Below are 19541 nucleotides of genomic sequence, written 5' to 3'. Positions count from 1 at the left end.
CATCCAGGCACGACTGCCGAGTCACACCCTGTTTTCTGCCTCAACAGCTCCCCGTTGGAACCCACACCGGCTCTGAGTCACAGAGCCCTGCAGGAACCTTCAGCCCATGTATGCCTGGTTCACGTTCTGTCAGCAGGGAAAACAGTTTCACCTGAACCCTCCTCCCTCCACAAGAGCAGCAGAGGTGTTTGTGCACAGGAGAATCCCTCGGCCAAGCCCTGTTTGCTCTCAAAGCCGTGCTAGACACCGCAGTAAAGCTCAGGGTTTTTTTCTGAGCATTTTCTCTATGAGTGCAGTAGAGAGTCACTCACCATGGCTCTCTGAGTCACACCTTATCAAGGTGAGCAGTACCTGACCCTCAGCCCCATCTGCACCACCCAGCTTTTAAATTCAGCCCAGCAAACACAGCAGTCAGAGGAAGAGGAGCAAATCCCTGTCCTCCCACGGAGCACAGACACCCTTCCAGCAGGGGCTGGGTCTGAGTGTCCCATCACATGCTCTGTGTCCCAGCACAGCCCCAGGGCTCTTCACTCTGCTCTGGACACAGAAACACCACTCCTGAACAATACCAGGCTCCCCGTCCCTTTCCCCAGCACCTGCACAGCACTGCTTCGACCCCAGCTTATGGGGGTGTTCCCAAAACAGGGTTATTCCAGCAAAAACCCTTTAAATACAACAATCAGCTCTGATGGTTTTCCTTTAGTTGGGCAGGGCCATTTTTGCTATAAATCAGAGTCAATTTAAAAGCTTCTAACTATGCTGCCATAATAATATCTCTTTCCTATAACACCCTGCTGTGACACAACAGTTCTCCCTGCAGACAGAGGAAACTTGGGTCCATGTTCCACAGGATGCTGCTGGATTTGAAGCTGTGTCAGAGCAGGAAATAATTTGGGGCTGGGTGCTGCTGTTGGAACTCAGGACCAGCATAAAGAATCTTTCTGTTTCTCACCTGCTCTTTAAAATCTCGTACCTGCTCCTGCAAAATTTCCCAGTTCCTGGAAACAAGAAGAATTATTTTTTGGGACAGAGCTGACAACCCATCATCTCCTGTGCTTACACCACAGCCCGTGGTGCCTCTCATCGTTATTGTGGTTTCCAGACCCCGGAAAGGTCGGGCAGTTCCCTGCAGAGCCAGGGAACCCCCTTTTCCCGGCCGGGGGCCAGGAGGAAGCGCTGAGTTCCCAGTTCTGCCTCCTTCTCAAGCTTTCCCCGGGCGCTGTCCGGGTTTCCCTGGAGAGGGCAGCCGAGCACCGCTGAGCTCCGGCGGCTGCTGCCAAACCCCTGAGCCGGGCACGGTGCCCAAGGGGAAGGAGGCAAAGCGGGGTTTGGAGAGGACGGGGTGTAAACGCTCGTGATGCCACCGAATGAGGGAGCTGGGATCCCAGCAGGAGGGAAAGTTGAGTTCCCCGCTGGAGAGCCGAGTTGCTGGGGCTGGGATGGGGCTGTGGGGTGGCTCTGCGGGTGGCAGAGCCAGGTAAGGAGCATCCAAGGGCTGAGGATCACGGCTTTGCTTCGCCCCCAGGGCTCCCCACTACAGCCTGGATGGTTACATCCCACCACACTGTGGCCAACTCCTTTGGGATTTGGGGCCAGCTTGCCTGTCCCTCCTGACCGGTGATATTGTCCCTGGTGTCACCCCGCAGGGAAAGCTGTCCCTGCTTTCCAGTGTCACCAGCAGAGCCCAGCCCCAGGCAGCTGCTGCCCAGCCGAAGGGGGAAGTGGTCACGGAGGGAGGATGGATGAGAGCAGGTACAGCAGCGACCACAGCCTCTGCAGCCCCGGGTCCTTCCTGAGCACACGGATTGTGCAGCTGAAGACCTTGATTTTCCTTCCACTTGGAGAGAAAAATCACCTCGTTGCTCGGGCATGAGTGGACCATGTACAGAGGAATTCAGGGGCACAGGTGAGGTTTGTGCTGCTCGTGGAGCTGCAGGCACAGACAGCAGATTTCTGAGCTTGCCCTTAGACCTGCACACAACCAGGTACACCCAGATTTTTCCACATCTGCCTCCTTGCTTTTTTTCCTTCCCACACTTTTCTATGTTCCCAGAGAAATCAGGAGGAGAACCTGAATGTCTCTTGCCTCAAACTCTGCAGTTACAAGGAGAAATGAGAGGGACTGGGAGGACAATTTCAGCCAGCCGGAGGGTTTGGGTGGTTGTAGATGTGGCACGAGCAGGCAGCAGAACACAACACCCAGAGGAGAAGGGAGGAAGGAGAGAAAACCCGACACACATTCTCCGAAAGAATGTGGCAGAGAGCAAGGAAGCAGAGGAAGGATTCACACTGATGGATTTCCAACCCAGGGGAATAAAGCAGAATGGCTCAACAAACGCAGACGAAACCAGAAGTGCCGTGAGAGGAGAGGGAAGCAGGCGCTGTCCACAGCTGCAGCAGCTGCCCTGAGAGCCAGAGCCATGGGAAGCCCCAGAGCATCCGTGGGGAGGTGAGTGCTTTGTGTTTGCTGACCCACAGTATCCTGCAGCCCTGGGCCCTTTTTCCATATCACCCCTGAGAGCCCTCGGTGCTGCCATGCACAAGGCAGGCTGGGGAGACTCTGCTGCACGGGGACATTCCTGGGATTCACTGTCAGCTCTTTGGGATAAACTGCAAGGCAATGTGTAACAGAGGGTGGGAAACTGGTTTTTAGGATGAATCCTTTCTTAAGGAGAAGATGAAAGGTAAGTGCTTCACAGCAGGCTGTGGGTTAGCTCTTTACAGCTGATGTTGGGAATTGTTAATGTTGGAACTGGAGTGACAGGACGAGGGGCAATGGGTTCCAAGAAATCCTTCCCTGTGAGGGTGGGCAGGCCCTGGCACAGGGTGCCCAGAGCAGCTGTGGCTGCCCCTGATCCCTGGAAGTGTCCAAGGCCAGGTTGGATGGGGTTTGAAGCAACATGGGATAGTGGAAGGATGGCACTGGATGGGCTTTATGGTCCCTCCCAAAGCATTCCCTGCTTCTCTGTCAGAGGTATTTCCAAGTGTCTCACAGGGGTGTGATGCTGAGTTCAGTGTTTATGATGGTTTTGATGCCGTGAGAGCAGCCCTGGTTTGCCCTGCTTTGTACCCAAAATGACACTTGCAGCTGCTCTGCACCCACCCCATCCCAGGTTTCACTGTCCCCTCAGGCAGTCACATGAGGGCAGAGCTGATAAATAATCAAATAATCTTCAGTGTGACATTTGAGGCAGACAGGTCTTACATCAGGGAGGGAATTCCACTTGGTGTCATTTAATGTGGGCAGGACAAACGAGGGTGAACAGCTAATTCCAAAATAATGGAAAAACTTCTGCAGCTAAACCAGGAAATCACATATAAACTAAAATGTTTGTAAAGCAAAAGATACTTTGCTTCTTCAGAAAGTGAAATTTGCAAACATTAGTGACAATTTTTTGCATAAATCACCGCACGTGTTCGTAGTAGGTGATAATTTAAGACATTTTATTTTATTGTAAAGCTCAAAACTCTCAGATATTCTGAACATGAAATATTCAAGAGCAGCTCTTTCAGAGTGCTGCAGGCACAATGCACTGGCTGGTTGCAGCAGGAAAATTTAATTTTCCATTACCTAAGCAGGTGGTATGTAACTTTTTAATCAGCAGGATGCTGTGGTGGCTCTGTGAGGGCAGAGCCATCCCAAGTGGAGCAGGAATGGTGCTGCTGCGTGCAGGGCACTGCCAGCCTGACAGCTGGAATCAATCACAGCGAGGCACTGAGAGGGAAAAGGACTCCTTCATTTGTAAATTGAATTTCCCCCAAAGCCAGTTGGAGCTATTAGGCTGGAGTGAGTGGGCTTGCAGCAGATCTGATGGGAGGGGAGGTTTCACTTGCAGTCACTGGGGCTGTATCAGGAATATTTTGCATTCCCAAGTAACTTTTCTGGGTTCTGTTCCTAATAACTCACTCCTCATTCATTACTGTTGTTTGCTGGGGCTCTGCTTTTGTTGCTGGGGGGGTTCCCTATTGCAAGGACACATTATTTTGGTAAAATATTCCCTACCCTGGGCCTTCCTGCTGGCAGGAGATGCCGTGCTGTGATCAGAGAGTTCATCCTGTGCAGAAGCCCAGGGAATCTCAGCTCAGCTGCTGCACCTCCAGGGAACCAGCCCCTCTGTGCCACAGCCCCTGGAGCTAAAGGAGGGCCAGAAGGCACCTGGCTCTTTCTTGTTGAGCTGAGCTGTCAGCCCATGGGGCTGGGACTCCCTGGGCTTGCCAGGCTGGATGCACAGCTATGCCTGGGGCTGGAATTCCTGAGGAGGTGGAGATCTGCTCTTGGAAAGGGGTTTCCACCCTGAAAGTGGGACTTGCCCCATGGAGGATGCTTCAGGTCAGCTCTCCCCCAGGAGCCAGATATAGGCTGGCACTTTTCCCAGGAGCTAAGGCAGGCAGGGGGCAAAGGCCATGGTCAAACAAATCCAGGGGCTCATCTGAGAAGAGGAAAATGTCCCCTGGGCAGGAAAAAGCAGCTTTGTGGCCAAAAAAGCAACAAAAGGAGGGACAGGCAGTGCAAGGAGAGGAGCTGCTGGCACTGCCTGTGTTTTCATGCTCGTGCAGGGGAGACCTTCTGCTGGAGCAAGCTCTGTGCTTCCCTCGTGGACACAGGAGCTGCAAGGAGGATCTGGGGAGCAGAGATCCATCCTTGTCATTCAGCCTGAGACAGAACAGATGTGGGAATGGAAGATCAGGGCTGGCTGATTGCTGTGAGCCCAGCACACCACTTTGAACTGAGGCTTATCTGAGTTTTTTCAGCTTAGTGGAGAGAACTGGGCCAGGACAGGCAGCTCAGGAGTTATTTTAACATTAGAAGCAGGTTCTCTCCCCCAGCAGCATAACATCAGGGATGGCATTTTGCTGCCTTCACTCCCTTGCCTGGTGTTCAGTGGTTTCCAGGCTCCTAAGGATGTTAGTTGGGTATTGCACAACTGCAGGTCTGAGGATTTATGATGGTCCTGGGAATGCTGGCTGCAGGTAATGGATGCCAAGGTGATGCTGGAGGCTGCTTAATGAAGAAATGTCTTGGTTTGGATGCTGGGGTTTGGCTGGGGAGCTTTGGAAACTCGAGGCAGTTGGTCCCTGGTGAGCCCTGCTGTATGAGAAGTCCATCTGTCTGCTAAATCCATCTCTCTCCAGAGGGAGGGATGTTGTCAGGTTTAATAACAGCAGTTGGTAATTCCTGCTGCCTGTGAGGTGTTCCTGGGAAGGGCTGCAGGAAACGAGAGCGCTGAGATCCGAGGGCAACATCCTCCTCCTGTGTTGTTACCCCATGCAAGAGCCTGATGTAAGAGGAGGGCAGCTTGCTGCAACACTCAGCCACATGTCAGCCCAAAGTCCAGGACTCCTCCAGCCTGGAACATCAAGAAATCCCAATCAGGATTGCCCTGCTCTGCCTGAAGCCTGCACTGAACTCCCTGCAGCCACCACTGCCCCAGCCCTGACAGGCAGCAGGAGTCAAATGTGGGGCTGGGGCTCTTCTCTGTCACCTCCTGGCAGCCTCTCGAGTCATTGGGGTGTTTTGCAACTCCTGAAACACAGGAAGAGAGATGAGTGTTGGGGCAATCAGTGGGGAAGGAAGTCCCCAGGGCAGCTAAAACACCCATGGTTTATAAACCCACGGACTGAGGTTTGCTGGGCAGTGCTGGCTGCTGCCACCTCCAGCAGCAGCTGAATTTCACACAGCAGGCAGGGGAGCCACAGGTGGAGGGGCACAGGAGGCTGGAACCCACAGCCCTGCCCCTGCTCTGTGGCTGCCACACATCCTGGCCGTGCTTGGTGTGTTTGGGACATTTCCTCTTTCACAAGAGAGCCCAGGGCAGAGAGGGACAGTGACTTGTTTGTTCTGGGGGAAAGGGAACGCTGTCAGCTCAGTGCTCTCCTCCAGCAGAGGGAACTCACGATCCCATTGCCTGCATGAGGGATCCTGGAAGCTTTTGGGAAGGGGGGTCCTGTTCCATGGGCTTGGGCACAGCATTTTGCTGTAATCCAGGCAGGTTTGGGGTATCCCACAGCTGCCTCTTCACCTGCTTGCTGTAGTGTGTTTTTACACCTGCTCTAACCCAGTCCAGGATGACCTTGTTCCCTGAAATCCAAGGCTGCACAACTTGGTTTAACACCAGTGCAATGCACAGAAAGAATGGGAGAAAATACCACCTGAAGGACAGGTTATGAAGATGAAGGGGGTTAAATTGAGCTGCAGAACTGTAGAGAAAAACCCAGCTCTTGCTGCAGAGTGCACTGAGTAGCTCAGCACCTGCCCTGTGTAAAATCAGGCACTTCTCTCCATCACACCTCTGCTGATGCTAAAAGTATTGATAAAATTAACCTAATTCTGGGTGTGGGCAGGGGTTCTTAGACTCAGGTGGTCTCAGTCCTGCATGTCCCCATTTGTATGTTCAACCTGTACCCTAATATCGATCTCTAATTAAACTCCAATAATATCTGTTAATCACTCTGACAGTGGCACGTGGAAGATGGAGGGGAAAACAAAACTGCAGTGAGCTTTGTAAAGCTGCAATGGACCAGCTTAAATATAAACCCAGTCTTGCTGTTTTATATGTTCAAACAGCTTTGGTGAGGAGTAAATCCTACAGAGAGCACTTCTGTTCCCAGATGAGCTGCACCCAGTCTCTGTCAGGGCAATATCTCCCATCTTCCTCCATCCAGCCATCTCCCAGGGCAGCTGCAGTGGCACAGGCAGTTCTGCAGGGCTGTTCTGCCCATGGCTGTTCCTGGAGCTCTGGGCTCCATGGTTTCTGAGATGCTAACCCTAGGTGTAACCCTAACCCTAGTTAGGAAAAGCTGCCCTGGCCTAGGGCTGCTTGCAAGGAAAAAGCCATGGAGGCAGCCATGGTGTGGCAGTTTTGTGCTCCCCTTGGGACACCTTTGGCAGCTGTGGTGTCCCCCTGAGCAGTCCCTTCCAGCGCTGCTGGCCCTGAGCAGTGAATCCTGGAGGAGTGCTAAGAGCTGGCTCAGGATTTGTACAATTCTCAGTGTTGCTGCTTCCCTCTTGTGGTGTAGCACCGAGGTGGTACAGGCAGGGTGCCCCTGCTGTGGGAAATGGGTCTCAGCTAAACAACCAGTGGACAAAGCCTGGGAAAAGCATGGAGGTTGGCTCCAGTGTGTGGGCAGTGGAGCTGAAAGCAGCTCTCTGTGGGCTGATTTCATTTTCCTTGCTTCCCTCTAAAGGGAAGGAACTGCCTGGGGTAAATTTATTGCTTGTTAAGTCCTCTTCACCTCCACCTATTTCAGAGCATCTGAAGAAGTGCAGAAGGAAGCAGAAGGCTCTCTGTGAGCTCCCAGCTCCAGGTAACCACCATGGATTCTTGCAGGATACCTGCAAACGCCTCCAAGTGCAGCAGGAACACCATGGAGTGCTTCATGGTGCTCAGCACACAGGCACAGAAAATAAGCATTGGCATCCTGTGTGGCCTCTTTGGGACAATGTGTGTTTTTGAGAACTCTCTGGTGCTCTACCTGATTTTCTCATCCCCTGGGATCAGGAAGAAGCCTTCCTACCTCTTCATCGGCAGCCTGGCCCTGGCTGACATCCTGGCCAGCATCATCTTTGTCTGCAGCTTCGTGAACTTCCACGTGTTCAACGAGGTTGGTTTCTCCAAGGAGGTGTTCCTGCTGCAGCTGGGAGGGGTGAACACGTCCTTCTCTGCCTCCCTCAGCAGCCTGCTGCTCACAGCCCTGGACCGCTACATCTCCATCAGCCGGCCCTCGGAGTACAAGCTCCTGATGACCAGGAAAAGGGCCTGGACAGCCCTGGCAGTGCTCTGGGTCACCTGTGCCACCATTGCTGGCCTGCCCCTGCTGGGCTGGAACTGCTGCGTGCTGGATTCCGCCTGCTCCGAGCTGTTTCCCTTTGTGGATGACAATTACCTGTCGGGCTGGGTCTGCTTCGTCGTGGTCCTGCTGGGCTGCATCGTCTACGCCTACGCCCACGTGCTCTGGAGGGCTCGCCAGCACGTGGCCTACATGGAGAAGCACCAGGCACAGGCAGGGAAGCAAAACAGCCGGATGAGGATGGACGTGATGCTGGCCATGGTGGTGGCTGTCCTCATGCTCTGCTGGTCCCCCGTGCTCGTGCTGATGATCTACAGCATCTTCGGCAGGCTGAGCGACCGCCTGCGCAAGGTGTTCGCCTTCTGCAGCACCCTCTGCCTGCTCAACTCCATGGTCAACCCCATCATCTACGCCCTGCGGAGCAAGGAGCTCTTCTCCTCCCTGAGGAGGGTGTTGTCCCACTTCAGGAGGCAGCTGAAGGCCCCTGAGGAGAGCCCAGAAGCAGAGAGCACCCACAAGTCCTCCGTGGTAGAGACCGTCTGCGAGGACACGCACGCCGTGTAGGGAGGCACTGGTGGGAGATCCACCCACTCAGCCTGGAAGGAACAGTCTGGATCACTGTTCCTTCTATCTTCTCTTCTGATGGGAGTTGAGGGATCAGCTGTGATGTGGAGATAGCTCCTGCTGCTGTCACCCTTCGACGCCGGGACATGATGTGCACAGACTTTGCTCTCAGGCGCAGGTTGGGACTGTTGGGGTGTCCTGTGCAGGGCCAGGACTGGATCATCCTTGGGGTGTCCCTTCCAGCTCAGGATATTCCATGATTCCGTGATAATCTCCCACCAGGGGAGGTTCAGGTTGAGCATCAGCAGGAATTTCTTCATGGAAAAACTTTGGAAGGAGCTGCCCAGGGAAGTTTGGAGTCCCCATCCCTGCAGGTGTCACCTGGACATGGCACTCAGTTCTCTGGGCTGGTGACAAAGTGGGGACTGGGCACAGCTTGGACTCAGTGCTCTGGGAGAGCTTTTCCAACCTCTTACTGTGGCTTAAGGACTTGGCCAGAGCTGGGGCAGACAGGACCTTGCAGACAGCACATTTCTTCCAGCAGATTTCAGGAGAACTGACCGAACCACACAGGTGTTTGTTGGATGTTGTGTGATTAAACATACAAGGCATTTTCCAGGGTTTTCTTCCTTTTCTTTCCTGGTGTGCAAAGTTCTCCAGGTGACAAGTTTAAGCCCAAACTGGGGCAGATACTTTGAGCACGAGGAACTTGATTGGGGTTGTTTTTCTGCAAATTACACAAAAGCAGCACTTTTAGCTGAATGGACAATGAAGTGGGACAGTGCCCTTCACCAGTGACCTGGAGCAGCTGGGCTCCTGCCAGCTCCCAAAATGCCTCCAACAGGGATGAGCCTGGCTGGGGCATGGCCACGAGGCCCTTGCACTCTGCCCTGTGTCCCAGAGGATGCACTGCCCAGGCTCCCCAGGGAATGGGCACAGCCCCGAGGCTGCCAGAGCCCCAGGAGCCTTTGGACACCACTGCAGGGATGCACAGGGTGGATTGTTGGGGTTATCCCTGATGTCCTTGCATCCCTCCCTAGGATATTCCCAGATTATTGGTGTTATCCCTGAGGTCCCTACATCCCTCCCTAGGATATTCCCAGATTATTGCTGTTATCCCTGAGGTCCCTACATCCCTTCCCAGGATATTCCCAGATTATTGGGGTTATCCCCGCTGTCCCTCCATCTCTCCCGGGACATTCCCCGATTGCTGGGCTATCCCCGCTGTCCCTCCATCTCTCCCGGGACATTCCCCGATTGCTGGGCTATCCCCGCTGTCCCTCCATCCCTCCCGGGACATTCCCCGCCGTGCCCGCGGGCAGCGGTCGGGCCGCAGCCTCGAACCCGCGGCTCCGGGGAGCCAGGCCGTTGGTGACGTCACGGGGCCATGGCGGCGCTGGCCCTGCTCGCTGTGGCGGCCGCGCTGGGCCCGGGCCTGGCCGCGGCCCGCTACCGCCCGGACTGGGCCAGCCTGGACGCGCGGCCGCTGCCGGCCTGGTTCGACCGGGCCAAGGTGGGGGTGTTCGTGCACTGGGGGGTGTTCTCCGTGCCGGCCTGGGGCTCCGAGTGGTTCTGGTGGCACTGGCAGGGCCAGCACGATGCCGCCTACGAGAGCTTCGTGCGCCGCCGCTTCCCGCCCGGCACCACCTACGCGGAGTTCGCGCCCCGTTTCACCGCCCACGACTTCCAGCCCCGGCAGTGGGCACAGCTCTTCCAGCGGGCCGGGGCCAGGTCAGCGCCGGGATGGCCGGAGTTGGGGTCCCTGAGGGGATGGGGGGTCCCTGAGGGGATGGGTGCCATGGCCGGGGGTCCCTGAGGGGATGAGGGGGTCCCTGAGGGGATGGGTGCCATGGCCGGGGGTCCCTGAGGGGATGAGGGGGTCCCTGAGGGGATGGGTGCCATGGCCGGGGGTCCCTGAGGGGATGAGGGGGTCCCTGAGGGGATGGGTGCCATGGCCGGGGGTCCCTGAGGGGATGAGGGGGTCCCTGAGGGGATGGGTGCCATGGCCGGGGGTCCCTGAGGGGATGAGGGGGTCCCTGAGGGGAGGAATGCCATGGCTGGGGTTCCCTGAGGGAATGGAAAAGCTTGGGAAGCACATGGGGCTGTTCCCAGGAGGATGCAGGGGTCTCTGAGGGGATGGAAGGGGCAAATCCGGGGATCCCTGAGGGACTGGGGGTCTCTGAACAGTGCTGGGCATTCCTGAGGGGTGCTGAGGAGATGACAGATCTTGCTCCTTCCTAAGTATTTCCTGATCATTCTTTCCCAGCATTAAAATCCACTAAAAGCCTCTCTTATTCTTGTATTTGCTTCTAAATCCAAGGGATAGTGACAGAGGGCTCCTCACAGCGTGGTTATCCAGTGCCTGGCTGTTCTAGTGACTGGCTTTGCAGTGAGGCTGGGAAATATCTCATTTGTTCCTTTGCCATCCCAACCAAGTCCTTTTCTCCTCTCAGATACGTGGTCCTGACCACCAAGCACCACGAGGGCTTCACCAACTGGGGGTCACCAGTGTCCTGGAACTGGAATTCTGTGGATACAGGGCCCCACCGGGACCTGGTGGGAGAGCTGGGAGAAGCCCTCAGGGAGAGGTACAGCCCTGCCAGGGAGCTCTGCTCTGAGAGCAGTGAATCCTCCTGGCTCTGCTTGGCAAACAGCAAAAAACCCTGAGTCCTGTGTGAAAAATGGAGTGCTTGCAAATGATGAAAAATAATAATGCCAGTAATTTAATTTCCACTGCTTCTTAATCCCCACTGAAGCCTCACTCTTCCCTCTGTGTTTTGTCCTTCAGCAACCTCCGTTATGGGCTGTATCACTCCCTGATGGAGTGGTTTAACCCTCTCTACCTCGCTGACAAACAAAGAGACTTCAAGACCCAGAGCTTTGTTTTAAAGAAGACAATGCCAGAACTTTATGACCTTGTCTTAAAGTAAGAGCCACAACCAGTTCAGAATCACCAGCATTTCCTGGTTTCAGTTCTGTAGAGAAAGGTGCAAAGTGGGTGCAAAGAAGAGAAATGTTGATTTTTGCCGAGGCAGATTCTCTTTGCTAAGCAGTAATGATTTGTGGTAATTAGAAAAGGAGTTCACTTTTAACTGTGGAAGGTCTAATCTGTAGAGTAAGACAGGGACAATTTTTTCCTGCAAAAGCAGTTCCCTTTAATCCTGCCTTTGTGCAGGGGGGGCTGGAAGTGGAACAAACTGTTCACTATTTAGTAGAATAGAAAAGTGAATTTGCATCCTTGCCTTGCTTCCCTTGCTGACAAAAATAAAAGGCTTGGGTTTGTGGGTCATTGTCCCCACTCAAGAATGTGCACTTTGAGGTGCCAAATTCTGGGGTTTTTGGAAGAACTGCACCCTGTCTTGAGCTGTGCATCAGCACCTTGCTCTTTGCTGCTGCAAGGGCCTCCCTTAGAGCTTTGTGTGAAGCAGAAAATGAAGCAAAAACCTCCTGGGGATGCCAGGCAGTGGGAAGGGGAAGAAACAGAGTGTGGCAGGAGCAGATGAGCCTTTTTGAAACAACATCTATCTCCCTTAGATACAAACCAGACCTGATCTGGTCAGATGGGGACTGGGAAGCTCCAGATTCCTACTGGAATTCCACCTCTTTCCTTGCCTGGCTCTACAACGACAGCCCTGTCAAGGTACCAGTGCCTGCTGCCCCTCCTGGCATTGGGTGGGTGTGGAAGGGCAGGAAGCTGTGGGATGTGGGATCAAACCAGAAACCTCCTGGACTTTTGCCAGATGTCTTTTATTCTCTGACAAAAAGAAAACCTTGACTGTGCTGCTGGGACAGCTCCACTGACCTTTGATGGATACTCAGCTTTGTTGCCTCAGCTCCTACCTGAGCAGAGGGAGGGATTCAGCCTTCTCAGGAGGGTTTCCATTACACTGGGAATTTTGAGGTGCTTCCTCAGGTGGGTGACAGCCCAAGAACAAAAGGATCTGTGCCCTGAGCTGGTTTTCTTCTCTCAGGACACCGTGGTTGTCAATGATCGCTGGGGTCGGGGCTGCTCCTGCCGCCACGGGGGTTTCTACAACTGTGCTGACAAGTACAGGCCAGGCAGGCTGCCAGATCACAAGTGGGAGATGTGCTCCTCCCTGGACAGGCTCTCCTGGGGCTACCGCAGCAACATGAGCCTGCCTGAGGTGATGGATGAAAGGAGTATGATTGAGGTGAGAAACCTGACATCAAAATAGCCTGGGGGGGATTGCTGGGAGTGAGAGGCTTCTGGAGCAGCTGGTGAGGGTAAAACCCCTCAGTTTCTCTGTTGTCTGAGGTGAAGAGAATGTTATCTTGCTTTATCTGCCACAGGAGCTGGTGCAGACTGTGAGTTTGGGTGGCAACTACCTCCTCAATGTGGGACCTACAAAAGAAGGGGTGATTGTCCCCATCTTCCAAGAAAGACTCCTGGCCCTTGGGAGGTGGCTGGACACCAACGGGGAGGCGATTTATGAGTCCCAGCCTTGGAGGGTGCAGATGGAGAACACCACAGACACAGTCTGGTGAGGGCTCTGCTGCTCACACCAGCTGAGCTGATGTTTATTTCATACCTTTTCCTGGAGTTGGGGGAGCTAGGTGACCCCTGTGTGGTGACAGGGCAAGGCAGTGTTCTCGTGCTGTCTGGAAAGATCAGGTTTGTGTCTGGTGCCCTTCAGCTGCTGAACTCCTGCTCTCCCAGGTACACCTCCAAGGGACCAGTGGTGTTTGCCATCTTCCTGCTCTGGCCTCGGGACAGTGTCCTGCATCTGTCCTCACCCATTCCATGCCCAGGCACACAGGTAAGGGACTTAACTCACACTGAGAGCCCATCTGGGGATTTGTGGGCTGGGAAGGGCCAGCCTGGATTTGTTCAGGAGCTGGGGGAGTGGGGAGGTTGTGTGCTGTGGGCTCCTTGCAGCACCCCAGGCTTTGGCTCATGTGGAATGTGGCACAGGATCTGCCAGGGAAGATTCCAGTCCTGGAGGGGTTTGATCCTGTTGTTGCAGGGGAGGGAAGCAGATCCCCCCAGAGCAGGATCTGTCCTGCAGCCCGGGTCCAGCCCAGGTGCAGTGCCCTGCTGGTGGCAGATGTCACCGTGACGCAAACGTTGCAGCGGCCTTTGCCCTGAACAAACAGGGGCAAAACATCAGCAACAAACAAACCCCAAACAACAAACTGCAGCCTGGTGTGGCCTCCAAACACCCCTGTGTCACCCCCTGTGCCACGTGAGCCACGGCTGGGGACCTGCAGGGCCTGTGGGCTGTGCAGAGGGGGCCTGCTGAGCTCCAGCTGTGTCCCCTCCTTCCTCTGCAGGTGACATTGCTGGGGTTTGGTGGCACTCTGGAGTGGCAGACCCAGCCAGGGACAGGGATGCTCATAACCCTGCCCTACATGCTCCCATCTCCTCTCCCTCCTCAGTCTGGCTGGGTGGTGAAGCTCGAGGGTGTGAAGTGATGCCTGTGGGGGGATCACAGCATCTCCCACTGCCTTTCTTTTTGACTGAACCCAAGAGGATTTTTATGTTTCACGTTGAATACATTATTTTTCACTTGAGAGAATCTCTTCTCCAGTCTCTCTTGCCTTGTGTTACTTTGGTGTTGGTTGGAACAGTTGTGATCAGCTGCTTCCATGATGAATAAATCTAATGGAAGCTTGCTGGAAGAGATCTGGAAGAAATCATCCATTAAAAAAATATACAAATCCATCAGCAAACTTCTATTGATATTCTTCTGGAGACAGCTACAACAAAAGGCTTTGTTCTTAAAGAATTGAAGAGACTCCACCATTGTGAATCGCACCTGTGACTTCTGCTTACACTCCTGAACTTGTGAACTTGGAGTTCCAGCGAGAGCAGGGATCCTGCGTGGATGCTGAACTTCCCAAAAGGGTTGAACCATGTGAGCCATGAGGCTGCTCCCAAGGGCACAGGTTGTTGTGAAGGCACCACAGCATTGCGGGCAGGCTGCGTTTTGTTCCTGTCCCAGCTAAAGCCGCCAGGACACTCTGAGCTGAGCTCGAGCAGAGCCCCGGGGCAGGGCCACGTGCGGAGCCGGTGCCGTGGGCGCCGTTACCCAAGGGACAAACACGCACCGGCCGCGAGTGCCAGGACCCGCTCACAGGAGCGCCGCTGGTGACGCCGTTACAAACAAAAAAATGGGACAAACAGGGACAACAGAGCGATGGCCTCTTTGCCTCAGAGCCCCATCACCGGTGCCGGTGACCCCTGGCGCGGAGCGGGGCCCGCCCCAAAACAAACAGCTCCGTGTTTGCTCGGCGCACCGGGCACCGGCAAAGCCGGCGCTATAAGGGCGCGGCGGGCGCGCCGCCGGGCACACCGCAGGGGAAGATGCCGCGCTGCGACACGGGCTGCGCGCCGCGGGACGGCGCCTGGGGACAGGTACGGGACGGCTGCGGGCGGCGACAAGGGACGGAGGGGACGGAGCGGCCGCGGGGACAGCGCCGGGGCCGGGGCCGGTGCCGTGAGGGGAGCGCGGCGGGGCTGCGCCCACGTGACCGCCGGGGCCACGCCCCCGGTAACGTCACGGCTCGGGGGTGTGTGCGGTCACGTGAGCCAGGCGGACATGGCGGCGCGGCGGCTCCTGCCGCGCTGGGCGGGATCGCTGCGGCCCGTGAGGGACCGGGACAGAGGGACCGGGGACAGAGGGACCGGGGGGCATCGGGACAGAGGGACACGGGGCCAGTGTGGGGGTGTCCGTACCGGGACAGGGCCAAGCGGGGCTGTGGCAGGGGAAAACGGGGCTGGGGCTCGGCTGACTCTGCCCTCCGTGCCAGGTGAGCTCCGGTGCCGCGGCGAGCGGGGCGTACCCGAAGCGAGTGAAGGTGGTGGAGGTGGGACCCCGCGACGGGCTCCAGAACGAGAAGGTAGCGGCGGCTCCGGGCTCCCTGCACCTCCCGGGGCCGTTCTCCAGCCCTGTCCCCCAAACGCCCCCCTGTGCCCCCCAGTGGGGCGGGTTTTCTTTAAATGCTGCTTTTTTCATGTTGAAAAATCGCTTTTTTTTCAGTGGTGGAAGAATTTATTGTGTGAATAATAATAACTTTGGGTCATCTTTCTTTTCTTCTTCTTAGAATCTTGTGCCCACCCCAGTGAAGATCAATTTAATCAACATGCTGTCAGAGACAGGGCTGCAGGTCATAGAGGCCACCAGCTTCGTGTCCCCCAAGTGGGTTCCTCAGGTCAGTGTTCAGACAGGATTTGCAGTGCTGTGCTCTAAAAGTACAGCAATCCAGTGGTTCTGCTCCCTCCCAAGTCCCTGTTACTGGGCAAGAACCAGCAGAGGAGTTAAAATATCCCAGAGCTTCCCTTTGGACCCTGGAAGGAGCAGAGGGACAGGCAGGTCACACACAAACACTGTTTGTGCACGTTGGCCCTGCTGGGTGACCCCTGACCCCTCACAAGCTGCAGCTCTGTTTGCTTTGAGAGGCTCTGAGCCCTCCCCATTTCAGTTCCCTTTACAAAAAGGAGCTTTAGTGATGATTTTGTGACAGGCAGAAGTGGCAGAACCCTCACAGATGTTTCTGGCTTGCTTTGCAGATGGCTGATCACACCGAGGTCCTGCAGGGCATCAAGAAATCACCTGGGATCAGCTACCCTGTGCTCACCCCAAACCTCAGGGGCTTCCAGGCAGCGGTAAGGGCTGGGAACACCCCAGAGTCCACCCTGGGGCTTTGCAGTCCCACCTGCTCCTTTGCTCCTCGGGCTTCACCCTTCCCAAGGCCAGCTCAGATGTGTCCTGGTGGTTTTGCTGCAGAGTGAGCTGAGGGAAGGACTGGGTTGTTTGGGGGAAATGCTTCTGTAAGATGAGAGAGCTGTAGTCAGAGATTGTAGATCACAGAGACGTTGAGGAGGAGAAGAGCTCCAAGATCCTCAAGTCTAAATAAGCAAGGCAGATTTATTTGGGAACAGAAGAGCCTCTGTAAAGGGAGATGTTTATGGGGTGGTTTGAGACATCCCTACCAAGAGATGCCTCTGAAACCCTTGAATTAACTCTTGGCCATGAAATCATGAAGTTATGGCTCTGTTTGTCATTTCCCTCACAAGAAAAATCCCTGGCTCTGTGGGGTAAGGATTGGACCTGCTGATCTCAGGGCTCTTTTCCAGCCTCAGTGATGCTGTGGTTCCAGTTTAGGATTTTTTATTTGCAGGTGGCAGCAGGGGCCAAAGAGGTGTCGATCTTTGGGGCAGCATCTGAGCTCTTCACCCAGAAAAACATCAACTGCTCCATCGAGGAGAGCCTGGAGAGGTTTGAAGAGGTCATGAGGGCAGCGAAGGAAGCCAGCATTCCTGTCAGGGGGTAAGGGCTTCCTGCTGGAGTTCACCCACATTCTTTCTGGAATCATCCAGAAGCAGTTGGGATCAGATTTTCTTGGCAAACATCCCACATGGAAGGGCACAGATCACCCCAGCAGCCCTCTGGGCTCATCTTGGCAGACTTTACACCCATGGAAGAAGAAATTGGTGAAATGCTGTAACCTTTGGCCACTGGAGCATAAAATTGATTGTCCCATCTTGCAGACATGGAAGATGCACAAGTCCTGACTGATTAGTCCAGTAGAATCCCCCTGCCCTTTTCCAGCTAAAAGTTTGGGGTTTTTTTAACCACAGATATGTTTCCTGTGTCCTTGGATGTCCCTATGAAGGGAAGATTTCTGCAGCTAAAGTTGCAGAGGTGAGTCAGTCATAAATACAGCCACAACTCCTGAGAGGGTTCTGACTGGTTTTGAGGGATGTGAAGTGGGCAGTGGGGATATCCAGGATACAGGGGGGTGTATAAGGGAATACCCAGGTTCTCAGAGGCTGAACCCAGCTGAAATGGGGAGCTGAGGGAGGTTTGGGGACCTGCAGGTTTTTAATCCCAGAGAGGAGTGTCCAGGGAATTATTGTGCAGCAGGAATCAGCTCTGGGAGGGAAGTAGGGGTGTCCAGGGAATGGTGGTGCAGCAGGAATCAGCTCTGGGAGGGAAGGAGTGTCCAGGGAATTATTGTGCAGCAGGAATCAGCTGTGGGAGGGAAGTAGGGGTGTCCAGGGATTGTGGTGCAGCAGGAATCAGCTCTGGGAGGGAAGGAGTGTCCAGGGAATGATGGTGCAGCAGGAATCAGCTCTGGGAAGGAAGGAGGGTTGTCCAGGGGATGGTGGTGCAGTAGGAATCAGCTCAGGGAGGGAAAGAGTGTCCAGGGAATGATGGTGCAGCAGGAATCAGCTCAGGGAGGGAAGGAGGGGTGTCCAGGGGATGGTGGTGCAGTAGGAATCAGCTCAGGGAGGGAAGGAGGGGTGTCCAGGGGATGGTGGTGCAGTAGGAATCAGCTCAGGGAGGGAGGATGCCCTCTCAGTGCCCTGCTGGCTGTGGCCCAGGTCTCCAAGAAGATGTACTCCATGGGGTGCTACGAGATCTCCCTGGGGGACACCATCGGCGTGGGCACCCCGGGCAGCATGAGGGAGATGCTGGCAGTGGTGATGAAGGAGGTGCCCGTGGGGGCCCTGGCTGTTCACTGCCACGACACCTACGGGCAGGCCCTGGCCAACATCCTGGTGGCCCTGCAGGTAGGATCCCTGCTCTGCAGCACACATCTGCCAGGGCGGGGTTGGAAGGACATTAAAGCCCATCTTGTCCCACCCCCTGCCCATCTCCCACTGTCCCAGGCTGCTCCAAGCCCCATCCAGCCTGGCCTGGGGCACTGCCAGGGCTGGGCCAGGCACACCAAGGGAGCAGCTTCCCTTGGGGATTTTGGGCTTGCTGGGAATTGCAGAGTTTGTGCTCCCAGAGCAGCCCCTGACTCGGGCTCTGTTTGCAGATGGGGGTGAGCGTGGTGGACGCCTCCGTGGCCGGCCTTGGGGGGTGTCCCTATGCCCAGGGAGCCTCTGGGAACGTGGCCACAGAGGACTTGGTGTACATGCTCAACGGGCTGGGCATCCACACGGTGAGTGCACCTCAGGCTCTGCTCAGGGCAGGAGCCTGAGCGTGGTGGGGGCAGCTGGGCTGACAGGACAGGGGGAATGGCCTCCCCTTGACAGAGGGCACTGTGGGATGGGATATCAGGGAAAAATATTCCCTGTGAGGGTGGGCAGGCCCTGGCACAGGGTGTCAGAGCAGCTGTGGCTCTCCCTGGAGTCCCCAAAGCCAGCCTGGACGGGGTGTGGGGCACTCTGGGATGGTGGGAGATGTCCCTCAAAGCATGTCCTGGGCCTTTGCCATGCAGGGGGTGGATCTCCAGAAGCTGATGGACACAGGCACCTTCATCTGCAATGCCCTGAACAGAAAAACCAATTCCAAGGTGTCTCAGGCCTCCTGCAGACTGTGACACTGCGTGGGATTTCTCCTTGGATCAAGAAATCAAGCATCCAGCCCTGGCTGGGATTCCTCTCTGGCCTCCCGAGCTCCTTCCTGGCTCAGCATTTGAGAGGAAGCTCAAAATCCACCAGAATTAGGAAGAAGTGAGAGAATATCCTGTTCTATTTTGTTCTACTGGACCTTGAGGCTGCCCCCATGTGCCTTGGAGAGGGGAGGATGTGGAGGGGCAGAGGAGAGCCCTGAGCAGAGCAGCAGCTCCTGCCTGCAGGGCCAAGGACAAGCACAGCTTTTGCAGTTGGAGCACAGCTCCAGCTCAGTCCCTTCCCTCCCTCTCTCCCCTCCACGACAGCCAAAGGCTGAGCCCAAACCTCCCCTGGTGCTCCCCTGGGGCCACCTCAGCCCTCAGGGATGTGCTGCTGCACTGTGTATCTGTTGTAAGATACCCTGGCACACCAAGAGTAATAAACACATTGTTTAATAGTCTAAACTGTGAGAAATTTGATTCAGCTGAACCAACAAAGGAGCTTTGGCTGCTGCTTTGGTTCCAGGTGCCTCTTGTTTGTGGAAACTCTGCATCATCATGGGCTGGGGGGGTGAGCAGTTCCTTCCACTCTGAGAGCAGAGTGTGAAATGCCCCTGCTCCTCAGTGCTCAGGTTCTTGGGAACCACCCACAGCTCTTTAAAGTAATTTATTGAACAGTTTAGGTGTGAGACTGAAGAGGAGCACAGGAGCTTTGTCCTTTCAGGGGCCAGGGCAGGCGTGAGGCTGCGTGTGCCTCCTCTCCACATGACTGCAATAAACTGTAACACTTACCAAATCTTCGCTAATGAACGCCGCAGAAATGAGGCGGAATGGGGCAATAATTGGGGTTTTGGGGCAACAATTTGAGGCAATAATTTGGG

At 55.3% G+C, this 19541-nt stretch overlaps 3 protein-coding genes across 4 annotated transcripts; all 3 read left to right on the top strand.

Annotated features, from left to right (window-relative positions):
- Positions 1-555: 555 nt before the first annotated feature.
- On the top strand, positions 556-9343 carry CNR2 (cannabinoid receptor 2). The gene is made up of 3 exons (XM_059868815.1): positions 556-1906; positions 2310-2449; positions 7249-9343. Exon 3 carries the CDS (start codon positions 7315-7317, stop codon positions 8350-8352), a length of 1038 nt encoding a protein of 345 aa, XP_059724798.1. The 5' UTR covers positions 556-1906; positions 2310-2449; positions 7249-7314; the 3' UTR covers positions 8353-9343.
- Positions 9344-9724: 381 nt separating this feature from the next.
- On the top strand, positions 9725-13889 carry FUCA1 (alpha-L-fucosidase 1). The gene is made up of 8 exons (XM_059868527.1): positions 9725-10083; positions 10806-10940; positions 11141-11278; positions 11887-11992; positions 12324-12524; positions 12664-12854; positions 13031-13130; positions 13645-13889. The coding sequence occupies exons 1-8, from the start codon at positions 9740-9742 to the stop codon at positions 13783-13785; spliced, it is 1356 nt and encodes a 451-aa protein (XP_059724510.1). The 5' UTR covers positions 9725-9739; the 3' UTR covers positions 13786-13889.
- Positions 13890-14029: 140 nt separating this feature from the next.
- Positions 14030-19125, top strand: HMGCL (3-hydroxy-3-methylglutaryl-CoA lyase). Of its 2 annotated transcripts, none has more exons than XM_059868531.1 (9): positions 14030-14728; positions 15124-15213; positions 15418-15525; positions 15884-15979; positions 16495-16643; positions 16955-17018; positions 17702-17890; positions 18142-18267; positions 18547-19125. In XM_059868531.1, exons 1-9 carry the CDS (start codon positions 14678-14680, stop codon positions 18646-18648), a joined length of 975 nt encoding a protein of 324 aa, XP_059724514.1. In that variant the 5' UTR covers positions 14030-14677; the 3' UTR covers positions 18649-19125. The 2 variants fall into 2 exon arrangements, with proteins under 2 accessions (XP_059724514.1, XP_059724515.1); XM_059868532.1 differs by lacking the exon at positions 14030-14728 and adding an exon at positions 14860-14960.
- The last annotated feature ends 416 nt before the right edge of the window (positions 19126-19541 follow it).

This window comes from Haemorhous mexicanus, chromosome 27 (genome assembly GCF_027477595.1).
Source record: "Haemorhous mexicanus isolate bHaeMex1 chromosome 27, bHaeMex1.pri, whole genome shotgun sequence".
Taxonomy (NCBI): Eukaryota; Metazoa; Chordata; class Aves; order Passeriformes; family Fringillidae; genus Haemorhous; species Haemorhous mexicanus.
Note: the sequence above shows the minus strand (reverse complement) of the source record. Positions and strands in the feature narration are given on the sequence as shown.

Excerpts from the sequence above, each read along its gene's own strand:
- FUCA1 (XM_059868527.1), top strand. The coding sequence starts at position 9,740 with ATGGCGGCGCTGGCCCTGCTCGCTGTGGCGGCCGCGCTGGGCCCGGGC. Across the intron at positions 11,279-11,886 it reads CTTTATGACCTTGTCTTAAA|ATACAAACCAGACCTGATCT; the intron begins GTAAGAGCCACA and ends TATCTCCCTTAG. Across the intron at positions 13,131-13,644 it reads TTCCATGCCCAGGCACACAG|GTGACATTGCTGGGGTTTGG; the intron begins GTAAGGGACTTA and ends CTTCCTCTGCAG.
- CNR2 (XM_059868815.1), top strand. The coding sequence starts at position 7,315 with ATGGATTCTTGCAGGATACCTGCAAACGCCTCCAAGTGCAGCAGGAAC.
- HMGCL (XM_059868531.1), top strand. The coding sequence starts at position 14,678 with ATGCCGCGCTGCGACACGGGCTGCGCGCCGCGGGACGGCGCCTGGGGA. Across the intron at positions 15,526-15,883 it reads CCCCCAAGTGGGTTCCTCAG|ATGGCTGATCACACCGAGGT; the intron begins GTCAGTGTTCAG and ends CTTGCTTTGCAG. Across the intron at positions 16,644-16,954 it reads GCCAGCATTCCTGTCAGGGG|ATATGTTTCCTGTGTCCTTG; the intron begins GTAAGGGCTTCC and ends TTTTAACCACAG.